The sequence below is a fragment of the Topomyia yanbarensis genome, chromosome 2 (assembly GCF_030247195.1).
Source record: "Topomyia yanbarensis strain Yona2022 chromosome 2, ASM3024719v1, whole genome shotgun sequence".
In the NCBI taxonomy this organism is placed as follows: Eukaryota; Metazoa; Arthropoda; class Insecta; order Diptera; family Culicidae; genus Topomyia; species Topomyia yanbarensis.
In genome coordinates, this window is record NC_080671.1 from 121237171 (window position 1) to 121258774 (window position 21604).

General features: G+C 37.8%; 3 protein-coding genes across 7 annotated transcripts; 2 read left to right on the plus strand and 1 right to left on the minus strand.

The window, feature by feature from the left end:
• Positions 1 to 7155: 7155 nt before the first annotated feature.
• LOC131679725 (zinc finger protein 267-like) lies at positions 7156 to 9094 on the minus strand. 2 transcript variants are annotated; one of them, XM_058960468.1, is made up of 3 exons: positions 8897 to 9094; positions 8625 to 8767; positions 7156 to 8562 (listed from the first exon to the last, which is right to left on the minus strand). In XM_058960468.1, exons 1-3 carry the CDS (start codon positions 9023 to 9025, stop codon positions 7269 to 7271), a joined length of 1566 nt encoding a protein of 521 aa, XP_058816451.1. In that variant the 5' UTR covers positions 9026 to 9094; the 3' UTR covers positions 7156 to 7268. The 2 variants fall into 2 exon arrangements, with proteins under 2 accessions (XP_058816451.1, XP_058816450.1); XM_058960467.1 differs by having other exon boundaries at positions 7156 to 8565; positions 8897 to 9093.
• On the plus strand, positions 8808 to 11328 carry LOC131679722 (zinc finger protein 568-like). 4 transcript variants are annotated; one of them, XM_058960464.1, is made up of 3 exons: positions 8808 to 8846; positions 9780 to 9892; positions 9950 to 11328. In XM_058960464.1, the coding sequence occupies exons 1-3, from the start codon at positions 8823 to 8825 to the stop codon at positions 11280 to 11282; spliced, it is 1470 nt and encodes a 489-aa protein (XP_058816447.1). In that variant the 5' UTR covers positions 8808 to 8822; the 3' UTR covers positions 11283 to 11328. The 4 variants fall into 4 exon arrangements, with proteins under 4 accessions (XP_058816447.1, XP_058816445.1, XP_058816446.1 ...); XM_058960462.1 differs by lacking the exon at positions 8808 to 8846 and adding an exon at positions 9406 to 9689 and having other exon boundaries at positions 9750 to 9892; XM_058960463.1 differs by lacking the exon at positions 8808 to 8846 and adding an exon at positions 9406 to 9689.
• A 2970-nt stretch (positions 11329 to 14298) lies between these two features.
• LOC131679719 (zinc finger protein 26-like) lies at positions 14299 to 16350 on the plus strand. Its single transcript, XM_058960458.1, has 3 exons — positions 14299 to 14548; positions 14610 to 14752; positions 14810 to 16350. Exons 1-3 carry the CDS (start codon positions 14414 to 14416, stop codon positions 16272 to 16274), a joined length of 1743 nt encoding a protein of 580 aa, XP_058816441.1. The 5' UTR covers positions 14299 to 14413; the 3' UTR covers positions 16275 to 16350.
• The last annotated feature ends 5254 nt before the right edge of the window (positions 16351 to 21604 follow it).

Genomic DNA, 21604 nt, shown 5'->3' on the forward strand with positions numbered 1-21604 from the left:
CGGAAGTGTTCTCCGATATTTAGATATTTTTTTATATTTTACTGTTAATAATGTGCTTAGTTCAACAGTGTATGTGAATTTGTACTACATAACGTGCCTCATAAATTTACAAGTTTTCCTGAAATCAAGGTAAAGTGAATATAATATTTTTTATTCATGAAAATAATGTTGAGAAACTGAACTAAGCGAAGAAAATGATAGTCAATAACTCAACCTGGAAATTAAGTTTTAATATTAATAATTACGTGAAATATTTGTTTCTCGAGCTCACAAAAAGCTGAAAGTTTTCGGAAAACAATCTAATTTACAGCTAAACATGCTCTTTTTGTGCAAATATTTGTTGGAAAAGTTTTGATTTGTCTGTGGTGAGTACACATTTAACAATCGTTCCAGAAATCGGTTTGCTGAAAATGCTCTTACTGCTTACAAACATTCTTTCGGATTCTAAGCTAAATTGTTAAATGAGCTTTGGACTCGGTATGCGTAGCGTGTTTGGTGAAAGATTCCATCAGGTCATTGCAGCAATTGAAAAACGATATGAGAGCTTCTGGGACGAAGGCATGATGAGTGACTATTGCTGGATGAAAATTTGAGAAGGTTTTATATCCAACACAAACGAATGCATTCAAGGGGAACTTTTTTTTACCGGTATTGTGATCATGTGAACAGCACAAAGGTATGTTAATAGATAATAAAAAGAAGATTTCTTTTTAATTCCATTAAGTGGTAGATATTTATTGAACTGTGCAGATACACATTTCGTCAACGTCTTGCTATTACAAAGCCTTGATAGTACAAGCCTTTAGAGGAATTTTTGTCTTCTGCTTCAATAGACTTCGCCGGCGATTCTTAGTTAACATATCATTACGTGGCTAATGCTACGATCCCACTGAGACCCCTTCTCAATAGGAGCTTGAATATTTGACGACTGGCATATGAGACCATTGCTACACTCTCTGAACCGCAGCGCCAGGGCAGGGTCTGCTAAAATTACAAAATTTTAATTTAGCTCAATGCGCCATAGCATCAACATTTTTCATGTGATGCTAGTGATATTAGCCTTAAAAGTAACGTAAACATTATCTGTCATCTTAAATTCTAAAAGGTCCGAAAACAAAATTTGCTTCGCTGTAAAAAAATCAATTAAAAATGAGTAACTTTTAAAAATGGTCAAAAATTCACTTTTTCAACATGGGTCGCTTGAAAAACTAAAATTTTTACATATCGACATATATTACATGTTTTTGGAAAGGGCATCCCGGCACCTTTCAACCTGCACATTGACTATATTATTTGGTTGGTTTCCACACGAAATATTGACTAAAAACTGAAAAAATGACTCAAAAACAAGTTTTTAGTGAATATCTCAAAATCACTTCTTTGAACAAAAAAATTAATATTGATTTCGTGTTCAACGATCCAAAATTAGGCAAATTTTTTCGAAGCTTCATTTTTCTTTTAAACTAGTGTAACAGGTTGCGCTTATTGCCCCAGCCAAAGTACTGCTATCGCAACATTGGATATAAAATACTGTGTTCATGTCGAGTTTTAGGTTGTCTGCATATCCCATCAATTTTCCGGATTACTTTTAGTTTACCAATTATTTCTCAGCCATTAAAAAACACAATGCAGAGTTTTTTGGTTCCATCGGAACGAGGGACCACTACATATGGACGAATTAAAAAGTGCCATAGAAAAACTTAAACGCTTTCTCTTAAAAAAAACGAGGACATTCATCCCTGCCGCTCTCATTTTATCTGTAAAAGTCAATTAAAACTATACTCCTTGTTTTTTCGCTGTTTTCTAAGTGTTAAGATTATAGCTTTATCTGTAGCCTTAAAGATACTAATAATTTTTCTTTAAAACGATTTCAATATTCTATATTTTCATTCAAAACAGTTCTACTCACTGTTATCTTATGTTTTTTTCCTATTTAATGCTCACTTAGTATAACAAGTAGTTAGCATAAAAATAAAAACAATCGCACGAAGACGATTGCTACATAGGCATACCATTTACACGTTTGGCTGCTATGGAAATAGCACATCATAAGATGGTTATACTATGTATAAAAACCTGTTTTAATCCACCTAGTGCTGCAATTGTGCCTTTCTCATTTGTCCAAACTACGATTCCATGGATGATTATATTCAATATAATGGTGGAAATGTATATAACATATTTAGTAGAAATGCACCGAATACCGAATATTTAATGTTTAATTATTCGGCGTACCGTATATTCGGCTTAAAAATCGGCTGGTATTCGGTCCGAATATTCGGTCGACCGAATACTTGGTCGACCGAATATTCAGTGCATCTCTAGTAATTTGTATATATGTATTTTCTTTCATTTTGTTTCTTTTAAATATATCATGAATATTAGACGATTACTTATCATATTCGGCCGAAAGTCTGTTTTTATTATTCGGCGTACCGTATATTCGGCTTAAATCAAAATTGGCTGATATTCGGCCCAAATATTCGGTCGACCGAATCTTCGGTCAACCGGGGGGGTCGCTTGAAAAACTAAAATTTTTACATATCGACATATATTACATGTTTTTGGAAAGGGCATCCCGGCACCTTTCAACCTGCACATTGACTATATTATTTGGTTGGTTTCCACACGAAATATTGACTAAAAACTGAAAAAATGACTCAAAAACAAGTTTTTAGTGAATATCTCAAAATCACTTCTTTGAACAAAAAAATTAATATTGATTTCGTGTTCAACGATCCAAAATTAGGCAAATTTTTTCGAAGCTTCATTTTTCTTTTAAACTAGTGTAACAGGTTGCGCTTATTGCCCCAGCCAAAGTACTGCTATCGCAACATTGGATATAAAATACTGTGTTCATGTCGAGTTTTAGGTTGTCTGCATATCCCATCCATTTTCCGGATTACTTTTAGTTTACCAATTATTTCTCAGCCATTAAAAAACACAATGCAGAGTTTTTTGGTTCCATCGGAACGAGGGACCACTACATATGGACGAATTAAAAAGTGCCATAGAAAAACTTAAACGCTTTCTCTTAAAAAAAACGAGGACATTCATCCCTGCCGCTCTCATTTTATCTGTAAAAGTCAATTAAAACTATACTCCTTGTTTTTTCGCTGTTTTCTAAGTGTTAAGATTATAGCTTTATCTGTAGCCTTAAAGATACTAATAATTTTTCTTTAAAACGATTTCAATATTCTATATTTTCATTCAAAACAGTTCTACTCACTGTTATCTTATGTTTTTTTCCTATTTAATGCTCACTTAGTATAACAAGTAGTTAGCATAAAAATAAAAACAATCGCACGAAGACGATTGCTACATAGGCATACCATTTACACGTTTGGCTGCTATGGAAATAGCACATCATAAGATGGTTATACTATGTATAAAAACCTGTTTTAATCCACCTAGTGCTGCAATTGTGCCTTTCTCATTTGTCCAAACTACGATTCCATGGATGATTATATTCAATATAATGGTGGAAATGTATATAACATATTTAGTAGAAATGCACCGAATACCGAATATTTAATGTTTAATTATTCGTCGTACCGTATATTCGGCTTAAAAATCGGCTGGTATTCGGTCCGAATATTCGGTCGACCGAATACTTGGTCGACCGAATATTCAGTGCATCTCTAGTAATTTGTATATATGTATTTTCTTTCATTTTGTTTCTTTTAAATATATCATGAATATTAGACGATTACTTATCATATTCGGCCGAAAGTCTGTTTTTATTATTCGGCGTACCGTATATTCGGCTTAAATCAAAATTGGCTGATATTCGGCCCAAATATTCGGTCGACCGAATATTCGGTCAACCGAATATTCGGTGCATCTCTAATATTTAGTACAATATGCACATTAGGGTGGCACAAATTTTAGAATTCAGTAGAACCGATTTAAAACTACTCGCTATACGACCTCATTCAACCATGCAAAATGTTTATTTGATAGGTTGCACTATATTTTAGCACAAGTGGTTTAAAGTTTGTATGTGATTTAACATGGATAAACGATCCACATTATTTAATATTTCGTAGACACGTTCCTATGTATTCTAAAAATATATGCTATGCTAAATTCGGTAGATACGAGTACCGTGTACAACTTCCCCGAAGAGTGTAATAGGCTGTGACTTCTGGTTCAAAAATTATTCTTTATACGGTGCTTAATTGTCTACATCGTTGGTGAAAATTGAATTTATCTGGATACTCTGGCTGATACTTTAATCAAGTTAACCGTGATATGCTAGTCATAAACCGAATTAGGCAGCTATCGACATAGGCGGTTTTATAGTTCAGATGCAAGCGTCATAAATAGACATTCTGAAGGACATGAGTTCGGTTCTTAATTTTAATATTTAATTTTTTTATTATGTAGAATTGTTAGTTTCAAATAAAGTAATAAGAGAGATCGTAACCGTTATTTCTGAGTGTTGTTTTATTTTAGTAAATTCATGTTCTAACGTCATATTCACGAAGCTACTCCAATCTTAATCCCTGGATGATTCGTTAAGTTTTGGTTAAAATCAAATCGTGCTTCATGGCCGGAGACACTCTTGCTGGCGTATAGTGGCAGATATTGCCCGGCTTACTCAATTAACCTTAAGTTTACGGGGCACTCCATAGCAGTTCCAGTTCCAGCTCCACAGGGATGTGGTGAACATCGATTGAGCTTCAAAATAACGGGAGTCTTGCCCGCTTCTTGCTCGTTTCAATTTTAATTTGCTCAATGTATATTATTGTACAAAAAAATACATAAAAATAATTCTATTACACACAATTCGATCCCAAGTCCTTTAGATCACATGTTTCGGACGATATCATCTGGACTATATTTCCGCTTTACACCAATGGTAAATCTGGTGATCACAACAAATACGTCAAGGTTCACTTGATTGAAGGTTCAGATCGCCGGGTAGCCAGAGACAGTACAATTTTCATAACCTTCAGGGCAACGAAAGTTTAATTTTGCAATAACTCATGAACCAGTTGTCATAGCTATGAACTGTCTTTAGAAGAAGTTGTTCTACTTGACTGAATCTAAAGAATGTAGCATACAATTTATTTTTCAGGCGGCATATTTATGAATGTAATGAAAATGCATTATTTTCTCATAGTAAACTCCATACAAACTTATTTGTGCTAAAACATGTTCATTTGTGCTAAAACATGCTTCAACAGATTTCATTCAGATTTGGCGTAGGAGTTCGTTGAAGAATTACGAATTTTTCTAACTTGGTTCTGCGGTATTCAATTTTTTTCATACATCCTCGTGCCACCCTAATGCACATACATACAATGGATCGACAGCCACGAACTTGAGATGCTATGTGTCGACACTGAAACACTTTAAACCAGTGCGGATCCAGGAGGAGGGTCTAGGGGTTCCAGACCTCGTCATTTTCAACTTGTTTAGTAGTTTTAAACTAGTTTCAATTTTAAAGTAGTTTCAAACTCAAAATCATTTCAAACCAAATTTTTCACTGGTGCTTATTAAATGCGGTTATTGCATATTACGTAATGTGTTCATTTAAAAAGGCCAACTAAGAAATTTTTTTCTGGGTCCCTGCTTGAGAAAACACTACAATATTTAATTAGCTTAATCAGCATTAGCTCAATGTTGTCTTTCGGCTAACTTATATTATCATGCAGAGGTGTGTGAAGGGGATAAATAACCCACAACTGAACCACCATCCCCCGGCCTATCTTGGCATGCCTACTGGGTGAAGTTTATTGGGATGAGAGAGCGGTGGGTCTGAAGAGGGTGGATGAGGTGGTCGTTTGAGGGGGATCTGTTAAGGGGCTATGAGGGGAGGGGCTTGTGGCGGGGGGGGGAGGTTTAGGAAGGGTGGTTGGTATTGAGGGTTAGGCAACCCCCCACCGCACTCCCCCAACTAAGCCCTGTTAAAATACAAAAGAACTATATTCGTTAAAAAAAGGGTTTTTGGAGACTGCATCAAATCTCGACGCTACATGCATTTTAAAAACATATGGCATCAAAAATACAGCCTTTATACAGGCTTTTGAGCATTTTTCAGTTCCTGCTTACGTTACATATGGGAATTTGCTGTGTGATCGTACTCTTCATCCCATAACTCCGGAACCGGTAGTCCGATCAATAAAAAAAACAATTGCGACCGATGAGAAGGTCGTACTAGTTTGAGACTAATTATTAAAAATTAAAAATAAAACAAATGGCTTTCCGTTGAATTTCACATGGAAATCCATTAAAACGCATTTCATGTGGTCTTTCAAATTATATTCAAACCTATTCTACGTGAATACGACATTTTCCATTGAATGTTGATTGTCATGCTATTGAGTCGTAAAGTATGAACTTTCCACATGACTTTCGAATGAAATACATGTAGTGCATTTCTACGAATTTACGTGTGCATTTCATGTGTTTGAGGATTGGAATAATTCAATTGATTTCCACATGATGTTAACGTGTTTACCTTTTTCAGTGCATCAAATCATAAATCTAAATTCTCGGCAACCGACTGCCCAGAACAATTATTACATAACACCATTGGCACACTTAATAACAAATGTTCGCTTCCTGTAATACATTTGGAGATACAGACGATACCTCGGGTCACTAACAGCAACATGTACTGGAGTAACTTTCAGTTTAACCCAGAAGTTCTGTATTCGGACGTGGCCGGCGCCGATATTTATCAGCATACAAATTTAATATAGATTCCACAGTGTGGAGCAACATGTTATACCCAAAGAGGTTGCTTGTAATGGACATTTTGCAATCTGAATGAGGTCTGGTCAATAATGGAGCAGGTAACCACAGGCGATCTCTTATGCTATGCTTATTTCCACTACTAGCACCTTGTTAACTTATAATATCCTTTTTAACCGAAAAATAAATTCCAAGTACAACACATTTCCCAGAAATGGTTATGCAAAGCTCTTAGGTGTGAAAATAAAAGTGCATTTAGTATTGAAACTAATCTATGATAACAACGCATTCATCCAATCGCATGCTTAAAAATAACAAGACAGATTTTTTTTTCAAATCCTTTGAATTTGTTGCAGTTTCTAGCGCATGCCAAGTAGCACTACTTTTACACACTTCGATTCCTTCTTTCAGATAACAGGATGGCAAAGACATAGTAGTAATACCATCATGTGAATTAAAATAATTTTGTATTTCGTTTATACCCAATCCATTGTGAAGTTTATGCTCTACATATACTATATTGGAAACATTCGCTATACATTGTCACATTGTCGTTAATCAAGTCATCCCTGCGCGTTATGGTTGGCCATGTGTTTCCGTAGATAATCCTTTCGTGGGTATCCGCGACCACAAATTGTACACACGTACGGTTTCAGTCCTTGATGTGCCATAATATGACGTTTGAGGTCTGTAGAAAATGTGTAGGCAGCATCGCACTGGTCGCACTTGTACGGCTTTTCGCCAGTGTGTAATTTCATATGTGCTTGCAGGCATACCTTTCGAGCAAAGGTAGACGGGCACAGTGTACAATGTATGGGCCGATGCTGTGGGTTATGTGTGATAAAATGACCCTTGAGATTTGCCTTAGTTTTGAATCCTTTACCACAAATGTCGCACTTGAAGCGATCCTCAGCCAAAGAATGAGCTTTGACATGCTTTCGATACGAGTCTTTCATTACAAATGGTTTGGCACAGACCGGACAAACATAGGCGCGTTCGTTCAGATGTGATCGTTCATGGTCAGCCACCGCTCCTTTGTCTCGAAAAATTCGCCCACAGGTTGAACACTGATATTGTTGCAAACGGTATGGTTTCAGCTGATGTTCTCGAAGGATCCGTACATTTTTATATCTCCGGTAACACAAGTCACACTGATACTGATTGTTCGTATCCTCGATTGCTAATGTTTCCGGGAGGTGTATTTCATTGGCATGCTGCTTCAGCTGTTCATCTGATTCAAACTGTTCATAGCAGGCACAGCATCGAGGTTGTTGACCTTTTCGATTGCTGTATTGTTGTACCACATCGGCAGTATGAGTTTCTTTGTGAGCGTTCAACGAGGCTTCGGATTTGAAATCCGCTTCACACTGGTCACATTTATGCTGATTCTCAATGTACAGCTGCTGCTTATGTAGTCCCAGCGCCTTTTTCGTTGTGTACCTTTTGAAACATATTCCACATTCATAAGGGCGTGCTTCAATCCTTGCTGGATCTGTTACTTTCATACTCAAATGAACGGTTTTGGAATGCTCACGAACCTCTTCCATTGTGGATAATTTCTGCTTACACCGGCAACATCGTTTCGGACCTGACAGTTTTTGTTTTTTACGTTTTGGTTTTTCGTCCGTATCAACAGCTTTTTCTTTGTTGCAATTTACCGTTTTACCATTTGAATTATCCGTATCATAATTAGTCTCTGTTTCCTTTTTAACAGTCGGTTTCACATCCAACGTAGATTGAACATCGAACAATGGTTCTGCATAGATGCATTCATCCGGCATGATTTCATCGTCTGCTATTACTTCGGTCTTGATTGTATCTGCAATCCATGGTTTTGAATCATCAGTTAATAGGAGACTACTGAAAAGCAATTGAAATAGCATTAAACGATATACTGTACTGATCAGTATTGTTCTTGCCCAGGATTAAGATTGAACTGCATCAACTGCTCTCTAAACTTAGTGTCAGATTCGTGACAACGAATAACCATTTTGTATGCAACCTCCAAGTCCGATTTGCATTCCGTGCAGCACTGATAGGGTAGATCGTCGCTTTCATCGATCTGTTTTGTTGTGGGCACATATATGATTCACATTTAAACGAATTTCAGGAATTAGATGTTTTCAGAAGAAATTACTTGGGTAAGTAATGCTAAGAAAGATTTGAACCCAATATCCACAATGAGACCTACCTCTAGATTCACGCAGTGTCGTAGCATATCAGCCAGGGTATTTCCATTGACTGTTTTACTAAGTGGAACATAAGTAACGGCAAGACTATAGCAAATACGGCACAGATCTTGATTTGGTTTAGGAGACATATCTCTTGGTTTGGCTAATCAATCCGTGGCAATGTTTCCCGAAAGTAGAATCAAAATATTAGTGCGGAGTGACGTCGGATGGAAGCGTTGCCAAAACAACTGAGCGCATTTAGAACAGAATAATCAACACTTTTAATGCTAAAAATTAATCTTTCGGAAGAGAAATAGGTTACAGTTTTTGAAACTGATTATAATTTTTAGGCGAAAAAGATATCTATCTCTAGAAATTATTTAATACTGCTAGGTATGTATTTAACAGAGTTTAAAGCAGTTTCAAAAGTTCTGATTCTGATTTGAAAAGTTGAATTTTCTCGTACACAAACTATTGTAATTAAGCTAACATATCTTGTTAATATAATTTTGCCAACATCATACTCTGAGGCTGTTTATTTACAACAAGCTGTCACAGTGGATTCCTTCAGTTTGTATTCAAGATTATTCATATAAATAGTGATGTTCTGTTTGTTTAGCTGATTTTAAGCTGCAAAACTTGTGTCTATTATTTCTACCAGAGCATAAATGCACAAAAAACATGTCCCAGTTGGAAACAAGCCAACAACTTTGCCGCATCTGTTCCAACACTCGAAACGATGCCGTTTCGCTAGATCATACTGTCGATGGAAAGTCTATAGTTGAAATGTTACGATGCTGTGTTAAACTAGAGGTAACCACCCACTATCCCGCGTTAGTTTTAATATCCATGTTAGTTTCGCATTTTTATCAGTTCTACGAAAATGATGGACTTCCCTATCAGTGCTGTCAGGAATGTAAAGGAGACCTCATAGTGGCCTACAAGTTGGTGGTACGCTGTCTCGATGCCGAAACCTGGTTCCGGAAACAATTGAATGTAGGAGTATTGAGTTTGCGGTATGAAATTGTATTGATAATTTCTTCAATATTTTTGCAAGTAACATGAACTTTTAGGCATTTTGAACAGATCGATGTCAAAACCGAAGATTTTTTGTCTATAAAATCGGAAGATGATCGAACTGTTGATGAAATAGTATCTAAATCGAAAGCCAAATCCACCGAAGAGCCAAGAGTTAAGCACGAAGAAAATTCTTTGCTGAATCGCGATGAAGACAGGCTGTCAGAGCACAGCAAAGAAGATGAATCCATACAACAAAACGACGACGATGATGATAATAAGGAAAGCAACCATTGTGAAGAAAATGATGGTGATCGCTTTAAGGATAAAGCAATGGAATCTAAACGCAGGAAATACGTGAGAATAAATACATCGATTCCAAAGAGATGTTGCAAATGTAAAACACGTCTACAAAGTATGGATCAAGCAATGAAACATTCTAAAACGCATCTTGAGTCACGAATCGTTGATCCGCAAAAAAATAAAGCTCGACCTTTTGAATGTCCCATCTGCTTTCGCCGCTATACAAAGAAACGGGCCTTATTGCTACACCAGCGAGAAATGTATATAGAGAAATCATTCAACTGCCAGGAATGTGACGAGGATTTTCTTACTGAAACCCAACTCCATGATCACACGGAATCTCACAGTAAAAATAAAACGGGTAGAAAAGGTCAATTGCCTAAATGCTGCGCATGTTACGCACAATTCGAGTCGGATGAATTGATGATAAAGCATGCCATCGATGTACACCTGCCAGAAAGTCAAATGGCAACGAACGACAACGAAAATCAATTCGCTTGTGATGTGTGCTTTCGACGATACAAAACGAAACGAGTCCTTTTAGATCATAAATCCAAGCCTTATCGCACCAAGCAGTACCAATGTTCTCAATGTGGTAGAATATTTCGGGACAAATGTGCTCTCTCGGATCACGAACGCTGTCACCAAGGGGAGCAGCAATTTGTTTGTCCTGTCTGTTTCAAACCGTTTGCCATAAAAGATTCCTTCAGAAAGCACGTACGGTCACATACAATCGAGGAAGATCGCTTCAAATGTGAAATTTGTAATAAGGGGTTCAAAACGAAAGGAAACCTCAAAGATCACCACATTACACATGCGTCTGATTATCGCCCGTTGAATTGCAGCCTTTGTTCCGCAACATTTGCCCGCAAGTCCTGTTTAAAGTCACACATGAGAATGCACACGGGAGAGAAACCTTTCAAATGCGAGATGTGCGATGCAAGCTATGCTTTTTCTAGTGATCTGAAGCGGCATATTATGGCACACAAGGGTATAAAACCGCACATTTGTAATGTTTGCGGCAGAGGATATCCCAGGCAGGATTATTTACGGAAGCATATTTCATCGCATTATGCAACTAACTAACATTACTGTTAAAGTTTGAAGTAATATAATTATTTTAGTATAAGAATACGTTATCGATGGCCTACTGAAATTATTTCATTGTGAAAGCACCGTCGGATTAATCCGCAAAACTAAGCAGAGTCTATAAAAATTGATAGCTTGAAGATGTAGCTATAACAAGATATATACCATGGACCTAACGGTATAGGTCAGACCTCTGTTAGAACCTGAAGCTGGCGCCCAGTTCATTTGGCAGTCGCGGAAGCTTGCGAGATTTCTATTTTAGTAACTAGTCGTGACTGAGTACCAAACAAAAACAGGTAAGAGATCTTATCTGCGAATTGAAGATGAAGAACAAATTCTTCTATAGCTTGATCAATGCCTACGAACTAGTCAACGCTACTCTGATTAGATGAGTTATAAATTATATGTTCTACAAGCGTATCAGTAAAATGATTGATATGCCCTGAATTTTTTACCCTTGCCAGATTTGTCGGTATTACTATCCACTGAACTTTTTTTTCGTAAATAGTAAGGCTTATTAAAATTTTGCAAATGAAACATTTGATTAGTTTATTTTCCACGTTAATTTTAGACATCAATGTTTTATTCGCCGTTTCTCTTGAGCCTATCTAAGTAAGTGAGTCCCTCGGCAAGATACTGTACCTTGCCGTGGTTCGAGGACTTCTCCGCCAAAGTAGTATCGTAGAGTATTACATAGAAATTTTGACTACGACTACCTTATTGCTACACCAGCGAGAAATGTATATAGAGAAATCATTCAACTGCCAGGAATGTGACGAGGATTTTCTCACTGAAACCCAACTCAATGATCACACGGAATCTCACAGTAAAAATAAAACGGGTAGAAAAGGTCAATTGCCTAAATGCTGCGCATGTTACGCACAATTCGAGTCGGATGAATTGATGATAAAGCATGCCATCGTTGTACACCTGACAGAAAGTCAAATGGCTACGAACGACAACGAAAATCAATTCGCTTGTGATGTGTGCTTTCGACGATACAAAACGAAACGAGTCCTTTTAGATCATAAATCCAAGCCTTATCGTACCAAGCAGTACCAATGTTCTCAATGTGGTAGAATATTTCGGGACAAATGTGCTCTCTCGGATCACGAACGCTGTCACCAAGGGGAGCAGCTCTCATCTATTTGGCAATAGAAAAAATATCATCAGTGATAAGTTAAGCTACATAGTGCTGAGATTTGGCACCGAAATTTTAAGAAATTGACTTCATCTTCATAAAATACTGCCCATAATCTCATATTATTTTTGTTCTGTTAGCTCCCAAATAGAAGTGGGGTGCACTATTGATATCATTCAACAGTACAGCCATTTGACTTCTATGCGATGCCAAAAGAACAAAAGCTTTCATTTCCCTACACTCGTCAGTGATCAAGCGCTTCTGTGCTTGGCTAACTGAGACATCACTCGGCACCAGCCAGTTGCTTTAGGCGTTCACATATTGTGGGAACTGTTTGGATTCAGTGTATAACTAGCGCCAATTTTTTTTTATATTAGTTGGGATACTCTGTCTGACAGCAAGTTGATATCAGTTACTGACGCGTGGAACACGACACATTCAAATCCAACTTTTCTGTTGTGTTCTCATGCGCCAAATTGGTTCACCCATTTTTTCCTTACAGAATAAATACATGTACCGGCGTTTGACTCTCGTATCAAAAGACAGAGTTCGTTTTCTCATACTCGTCGGCGACCCAGACCTTCTGTGCTTGGCTAACCGAGATATCACTCGATACTAGCCAGTGGCTTTAGGCGTTCACATATGTCCACAACTGTTTGGATTTAGTGTCTAACTGGTTCCAATTTGGTGTTAGTTGGGATGCTCTGTCTAACTGACAGCGAGTTGGTGTCAGTTACTGACGAGTGGAAAATGAAACATTCAAATCCAATTAATGAATAATGCTGTTGTTCATCTCTGTTTGTCTTTCAAATGCCGAAGTAGATTTTTATTAGGCTATTATCCTTGCAGTGATACGAGGTTGGCTACTAAATGTAATTTGGGGGTGTGCCAACAGCGATCTACTCGCCGCTGCTGATGGATTCCCATCAATTTCTTTTGCTTTTTCCATTTTTTTATTTCTTCTAATATGTAGTAACTTTTTTCTCATTCAGCATTATTTTTAATTCTGAACCAATTTCTGGTTGTTTTCTCATTGTTTATCTTCTTTGTCTGCATGTACATCCACGGGGGCCGGGATTACCACATCTTACAGAATTTACCTTACTGGCTATTGATGCCATGTTTTGTTTTTATTGGTCTGTTAGCAAATTGTGTTATTGCGGAAATATCGGAACAAAATATGTTTTCAGGGTTCGCACTATGAAGTTCTACACACTTTCGAAAAACCACCTACATTTGAGTTCTTTTGACGCAATTTTGGAGCATCGTTGAATAATGTAAATTTAGGTAAGATACATTGAAAGTAGTTTTCATTTATTACCCGTTTCGTCTGTAGATAGACTTTCGTGCATATTTTTAGGGCAGCAAATGAAATACTCTCTCGTTAAAATGCACGGGGGACAGCAAATAAACAAATCTTATGCTCAATCCTAGACAGGGAGTTCAATGTTGTTTTTGTTAGTCATCGCAAAAGCAATCTATGGTACATTTTCGTGTGACAATTCTATTTTGCTGTGAGTCTATTTGGGTGTAAAATTTGCAATAACCACGACAATATCACAACCCATTGCTATATTTTGATACTCACCCTTGGGTAAAGTTTGCTCAGATTTGAGTTAATTTTACCTAATTTGGGTATAGCGCAAACATCTCTAAGTTACCTTATTAAGTGAAAGAGCTCGACTGAGTCGAATCTCTCGTCGTTGACAACACCAATAACTACCAATGAGACCCAAAACTCAAAAGTACGTAAATTTAAGTTAAAAGAACTCATACTTTGGGTTGTTCTCTTTTTCTGTGTATATCAAAATAAAAACAAGCTATAATAGTGTGCGTACGGTCTTTAAAATGACATTTCAGCCTAAAGTCATTTATCTGAAAATTGTAAACTAAACTTGTTTGTTCTTCGACATAATTTACATTCATGATTGAAATATCCGATTCTTCTAAAATTGGTGGTTAAAGCTTAGTTATCTAAAACACGATAATGGCTACAAAGATGTATACTTTGGCCTGTCGTATCTGCACACAAGCGGATGTAGACGAAATGGATTCTCTATATGATACCGTAATAGAGGAAAAGACGCCTGCTCAAATAATCGAGGAATGCTTTGGTATCACGGTAAATATTCAAATTCGTTATCAATATTTTCAGTCAGTGCTAATTTGTTTCAATTCTGTAGATGAAACCGGACGATGGGCTTCCAACAAAGTATTGCCAAAATTGCAAGGAAGATTTGGGCGCTGTTCTTCGCTTCCACTCCCGGTTGCAGAACTCTGAGGTCAAGTTTAAAGATATTCTCGCTATGCCGATTATTGAAATAACGTATGTCTCTGCATTTTTTGTTCTACAACTATACCAATTTAATTTATAAAATTTTAGTGAACCTGTTGATGGTAGTATTTCGTCAGTCTTTATATCGGAAATGTTCATTAAAAGCGAGGACGACGACCGTTCTGATTGTGAAGACCTGCCACCAAATGATGATTCCTCGGAGGAAGAAATTAAAAACAGAACGCGTCGAAAATGTAGAACGCAAGCTAAACGTAGAAAGAGGAAATATGTGATAAGCGAAGAGACTGAGTTTGAAGCTGCTGATGATGATTCTGTTGATCAGAAACCTGTAGTGGGAAAAGAAGAAGAAGAAGTTAAACCAGATACGTCAAAACCGATTAAGAAGCATTGGCCGGAAAGGAAACTATCTGTTAGTTCATCCAGCGATGACAATTCCTTAGATTACGACAGTGCACAAAGCTCTGACAATGACGCAGAAGAGAAGCCCAAAAAAAGGCGACTGTACTACGGCGTCAAAGCGGATTCACTGCCGAAACGGTGCTGTGGGTGTAAAGATCTGCCATTGGATAGTCACGAAAAAGTCCAAGAACATTCCTATAAATATCATTACCGATATCAAATAACAAACGCGCGTGAAATAGAAGAAAATCCTTTCGAATGCCCGCACTGTTACAAACGATTCGATTCCAAAAAGGAATTTCTGCGGCATCAACGTAAAATGTATGTCGAAAGGTTACACCCGTGTCCCAAGTGTGACGAAGAATTTGCTAATCACTACGTACTGCAAAGACATCTCAAATTGTATCATAAGAAGAAAATGATAATTGAAAGAATGGAAGAGTTGCGCCAAGAATCGCATATCTGCTGTGCTTGTAAGCAGAAGTTCGACTCCAGTGAACTCTTGAAGGCCCATGCGGATGAAATCCACCTGAAGGAACGCGACACGTACGAGGGCGATTTTGAGTTCGAATGTGAAGTTTGCTACCGACGTTTTAAAACGCGACAGTCTATGAAGGTTCATCAATATCGAATGTTCAAAGGCAAGAAATTTATCTGTGCCCTCTGCGGCAAGGCATTCAAAGAAAAAGCTTTCCTGCGCGACCACGAAAACTCTCACCGACGAGAAAAACCATACGAGTGTCCTAAATGTGATGCACGTTTTTCTATCAAAGGTTCGTACGATGCACACGTCAGATTGCATGACGCGAAGGACGAGTTCAAGTGTGAATACTGTGGTCGTGGTTTCCGGACCAAAAGTCTACTCAAGGGGCATCTTACGGTCCATTCCGAGGATCGTCCGTTCAAATGCCACCTGTGTCCAATCACATTCACCCAGCAACGACTGTTGGATTCTCATATTGAATTTCATCTGGGCAATAAACCATTCAAGTGTCAGCAATGTCCTGCCTCGTATCGATATCAGAGAGATTTGAGAGGCCATATTCGCGAGAAGCACGAGGGCATACTAAGCTTTCAGTGCACGTATTGTCCGAAAGCTTTCAATCGAAAGAAACCGCTGGTAGTGCACCTCAAAACGCATGAAGCCATTTAAAGTGTCAAGTGTGAAGTGTCAATAAACGTATAAGGCTTAAAAAAATACATTTTGTTTGGTAAATAACAAAAGCAATGATACAAAATTAAATTGATTTTTTTCGACTGAACCAATTTCTGGTTGTTTTCTCATTGTTTATCTTCTTTGTCTGCATGTACATCCACGGGGGCCGGGATTACCACATCTTACAGAATTTACCTTACTGGCTATTGATGCCATGTTTTGTTTTTATTGGTCTGTTAGCAAATTGTGTTATTGCGGAAATATCGGAACAAAATATGTTTTCAGGGTTCGCACTATGAAGTTCTACACACTTTCGAAAAACCACCTACATTTGAGTTCTTTTGACGCAATTTTGGAGCATCGTTGAATAATGTAAATTTAGGTAAGATACATTGAAAGTAGTTTTCATTTATTACCCGTTTCGTCTGTAGATAGACTTTCGTGCATATTTTTAGGGCAGCAAATGAAATACTCTCTCGTTAAAATGCACGGGGGACAGCAAATAAACAAATCTTATGCTCAATCCTAGACAGGGAGTTCAATGTTGTTTTTGTTAGTCATCGCAAAAGCAATCTATGGTACATTTTCGTGTGACAATTCTATTTTGCTGTGAGTCTATTTGGGGGTAATGGTCGTGGTTTCCGGACCAAAAGTCTACTCAAGGGGCATCTTACGGTCCATTCCGAGGATCGTCCGTTCAAATGCCACCTGTGTCCAATCACATTCACCCAGCAACGACTGTTGGATTCTCATATTGAATTTCATCTGGGCAATAAACCATTCAAGTGTCAGCAATGTCCTGCCTCGTATCGATATCAGAGAGATTTGAGAGGCCATATTCGCGAGAAGCACGAGGGCATACTAAGCTTTCAGTGCACGTATTGTCCGAAAGCTTTCAATCGAAAGAAACCGCTGGTAGTGCACCTCAAAACGCATGAAGCCATTTAAAGTGTCAAGTGTGAAGTGTCAATAAACGTATAAGGCTTAAAAAAATACATTTTGTTTGGTAAATAACAAAAGCAATGATACAAAATTAAATTGATTTTTTTCGACTCATGGTAATATTCATCATTTAAGGTTTTTGCCGGAACCGACAGCATAAGTCATTAAATTGCTTTTACGCTTGTCCGGACATGCCAAAGACTCAGGTGATTCGCATATAATGCCAAAAGATCCTGACTCCTGCGTTGCCGAAGACAAAGAGTTAAGTAGCCGGGAAACTCTAAGCTTGTTCATTGACCCTACTCCACGCTTTTCTAAACTTTCTTACTTCAAATCCTTGCTCTTAATATTTGAGAAATACTTGATCTTCCAGTCCCTTGCTAATTATATGTCGTTACAATATAAAAAAAGGAAAAACATTGACTCACTATAAGTCGTCAATAAAAAAAAATTAAAAAATAATTTTTAGGTAACTAAAACAGGACTTACGCTTTTACTCATGGGGCTTGTGTGTTTTTTGTGAACTTCTTTCACGTTTCGGCTATGTCATTACTTAGTCTTTTTTCTATCCGTGAACTAGTCCACAACATTATAAACATGACTTATAAACCAAATTTTGATTTGTAATTTTATGAGCTAGTTTTCGCGTGCTTTTGAATAAGTTCACAAATTTATAAGATATTCCGAATCCCTCCCCTAGGTTTGACGTGACCTTCACGATATGTCACAAATGCGAACGCCCGTGATCTCGCCAATATTCAAATATCCTGGTAATTAATTGAACGTTTTAGCACATATAAATTTACTAACACGGTCTCAAGCATCAATCCACCGCTTGCGCAATCATGAATCGATCACGTCCGGAAGTTTCTACCCTCGATACTAGCAGCCGAAACTCATACCGTCAGTTATACCAATAGAAAAAAAACTAGACACCACGTTCCATGGTGACATGACCGGGAACTCTAATGAAATGGGAGAACTCACTCTCTTCTAGCATCTGAATCATTCACCAAAAATTAAGTATATTCACGGTCAGCGCGCGATTATTTAAGAACACGCGATCATGCGAATGGCCACATGCTTATAAAAAATAATACATGCACGCAAAGTTACATACACCGTCAGGAGTGAACCTCCAAATGCCGGTGTTCGCGCGATCATGAATCGGTTTCGTCCGGAAGTCCCTCTCCTCGGCCCTAGTAGCATAGGTCTAATGCTTTCAGGTGGACCAACCAAAAAGATGACGCTCATATCCACTAAACAGCACGTTGCATGGCGACATAAAAATCGAATTTATACACACGAAGTTACATACACTACACATACATACGCGTCACATACATACAAATTCAATTCATGATTTTATTTTTGTTCCGTGAACTGTTTCATAAAATATAACGTCGTTGATGCACACAGAAAAAAAATATTGGTAAAAGTAAGAGTGTTCCGCTCTTAGCAAAAAACAACTAACGCCTACTATCAGGTTGAAAGTAAAACTTTTAAATTAATCAAGAATAATAATCAAAATAAAAGTTTTCCTTTTAAGCTAATGAAGAATAGTATTCAAAATAAAAGTTTTATTTTCAAACTAAGAGTATGCGTTGGTTCTTTTTTGCTAAGAGTGAAAAACTCTTATTTTTACCAACATTTTTTTTTCTGTGTGTGGTGTTCAGCTTCTCGGGACCAATCATAGGTACGAGCAGTAAATATATCGTTTTTGCCTTTCTCATATAAAGAAAGGCTATGCAATCACTGTAAAAATCGACTTTTTAACCGAGGCCCGGAGGGCCGAGTGTCATACACTATTCGATTCAGTTCGTCGAGATCGGCAAATGTCTGTGTGTGTATGTATGTGTATGTGTGTGTGTGTATGTGTGTGTCATTTAAACACACAATTTTCTCAGAGATGGTTGAACCGATTTTCGCAAACTTAGTTTCATCTGAAAGGTATAACGCTCCCATAAGCTGCTATTGAATTTTTAGTTGATCCGACTTCCGGTTCCGGAGTTACGGGTTGAAGAGTGCGGTCACACAGCAAATTCCCATATAAACTGGTACCACCATGATGTTCAAATGATGTAAAACATTAAAATACATGTAACATTACTCTAGTTTGCGGATCACTAATGATCAATCAAAGCAGCTTTGACCACATTGGCCACCTATGACGGTTCATGACGCCCCCGGGGAACTCGCCAAGTTCCTAAGCTAATATCACACCCAGTCCACAACGAATTCTCTACCGATTTTTACAAACTTGATTTCAAATGAAAGATACAGTAATGCCATTGACTGCTGCTGAATTTCATTCGGTTCTGACTCTTGCTTCCGGAGTTACAGGGGTGTTAGTAAGGATACACTGGAATTTCCCATATAAATCGGTACAATCGTAATACCTCAGAGGCTAAAAAATATTGAAATGGTCACCAAATTACTTCTAATCGCAGATCTAGATCACTGATTGCCAATCAAACATTCTTTTAATATATTGTCCACAATCGATGATTCCGGAAATCCGGAGTTCCGGGCATATTCCACAATTAAAGTCACATCGGTTCTTCGGTGATGACTGAACCGATTTTCTCAAACCAAGTCTCAAATGGAAGGAAAAATATGCAGTTGAGTATTGCGTCGCTGCCCCTAGACCCTCCCCCCACCGCCTTGCCCTTACACCTCCCTCCTTCATCACTCCCCTCCCCTTGGACCACCCTCACGCCCGCATTTCCTTCATCCACCCCGTATACTGAAATAAGATGAAGGATTTCTAACGCATCCTCCACACCCACTCTACTAACCCCCCATTCCCTCCACTTTCAAACCCATTCCACCAATATTTCAAAATATAATCACATGAAGATAACATTGAACTCATGCAGATTAAGCTAATTAAATATTATTCTTTTTCCTTTCTCATATAGAAAGGTTATGCAATTGCTCCAAAAACCGACTTTCTAACCGAGGCCCGGAGGGCCGAGTCTCATATAACTTTTGACTCAGTTCGCCGAGATCGCAAAATATTTGTGTGTATGTATGTGTGTATGTATGTATGTAAGTATGTATGTATGTGTGTGTATGTGCAGATTTGTTAACAAAATGTCCACATCGGTTACTCGGAGATGGCTGAACCGATTTTTACAAACTAAGATTCAAATGAAAGGTATAATATTCCCATAGGTTGCTATTGAATTTCATTTTCAACGGACATCTTGTTCCGGATTATGAGTTGAAGAGTATGCTAACAAAACAAAATTTGTTGATTTGTCCACATCGGTTTCTCGGAATTTTCTGAACCGATTTTGACAAACTTGATTTTAAATGAAAGGTCCATCAGCTGCTGTTGAATTTGGTGTGGATCCGAGTTCTTGTTCCTGAATTACAGGGTGATACGTACGATCACGCAGCAAATCCCGATTCTAACGAATTCTGCGATGAATGTAAAAAGGTGAATTTTTTTCCAAAATGTAAACACAACTGTTGAATTTGTAGATCTAGGTCACCAACAGTCATTCAAAGTCTCTTTGGCCACACTGACCACCATCGACGGATCCGGAAGCATCCAAATTCAGAATAACGGTTATATTGATTTCTCGAAAATGGCTAGACCGATTTGATCAACTTAGTCTCAAATAAAAGGTGTTGCGTCCCCGGAAACTGATATTAAATTCCATCTCCGTCCGACATCCGGCTCCGGAGTTACGGGTTGTGGAGTGCGATCACATAGAAAACTCCGATTCAAACCGATACCGCGATGAATGCAAAAAGGTGCTCTTATATATACTTACCAAGTGTAATAAGAATGAAAGACATTTCCATAATGTTATATTGTACGAACCAGCTATTAAATCATAGTTTGGAGAAATGAGAAAGGCACAATTGCACCTCTAGGTGGATTAAAACAGGTTTTTATTTAATAAGGTTCAGTGTAATGTTCGCGAAGAAAACGAATAATTTGCTGAGCACAATACATTGAAGAGTCACTACTAGTGTTCGTGAAATAGTTCACAAAATCATAAGATACTGCTAATTGCTTACGCTTTTACGATTTAGTGCATAACATCACGTTACTCCTCGTAAAAAATCCGATAGTCCTTGAACGCCCGCCGAACGCGCATCTTCCTCGACTGCACGAATAGAGCTAGTGTGAAGTCTGCCGCGAAGTTTACGCACTCTTCCACGTTCTCTATTGAGCATAAATTTCCCAACTAGCAATTTTGCTGAATTATTGCTTGTACAGGTGTATTTTTTTGACATTTTGACAGGTCACTGTAATCTACCGTATTTTATCAGACTTCCGATGCTTCATGCGTATGTGCCATTCTCCATTTTCGACTGTGTTCCCGAATATCTAACGCATGATTCTTGTCTCAAACACACTATCTATT

Excerpts from the sequence above, each read along its gene's own strand:
- LOC131679725 (XM_058960467.1), bottom strand. The coding sequence starts at position 9,025 with ATGTCTCCTAAACCAAATCAAGATCTGTGCCGTATTTGCTATAGTCTT. Across the intron at positions 8,768-8,896 it reads GACACTGCGTGAATCTAGAG|ATCGATGAAAGCGACGATCT; the intron begins GTAGGTCTCATT and ends ACAACAAAACAG. Across the intron at positions 8,566-8,624 it reads CAGTTCAATCTTAATCCTGG|TAGTCTCCTATTAACTGATG; the intron begins GCAAGAACAATA and ends ATTGCTTTTCAG.
- LOC131679722 (XM_058960462.1), top strand. The coding sequence starts at position 9,558 with ATGTCCCAGTTGGAAACAAGCCAACAACTTTGCCGCATCTGTTCCAAC. Across the intron at positions 9,690-9,749 it reads GATGCTGTGTTAAACTAGAG|TTCTACGAAAATGATGGACT; the intron begins GTAACCACCCAC and ends CATTTTTATCAG. Across the intron at positions 9,893-9,949 it reads GTAGGAGTATTGAGTTTGCG|GCATTTTGAACAGATCGATG; the intron begins GTATGAAATTGT and ends ATGAACTTTTAG.
- LOC131679719 (XM_058960458.1), top strand. The coding sequence starts at position 14,414 with ATGGCTACAAAGATGTATACTTTGGCCTGTCGTATCTGCACACAAGCG. Across the intron at positions 14,549-14,609 it reads AGGAATGCTTTGGTATCACG|ATGAAACCGGACGATGGGCT; the intron begins GTAAATATTCAA and ends TCAATTCTGTAG. Across the intron at positions 14,753-14,809 it reads ATGCCGATTATTGAAATAAC|TGAACCTGTTGATGGTAGTA; the intron begins GTATGTCTCTGC and ends ATAAAATTTTAG.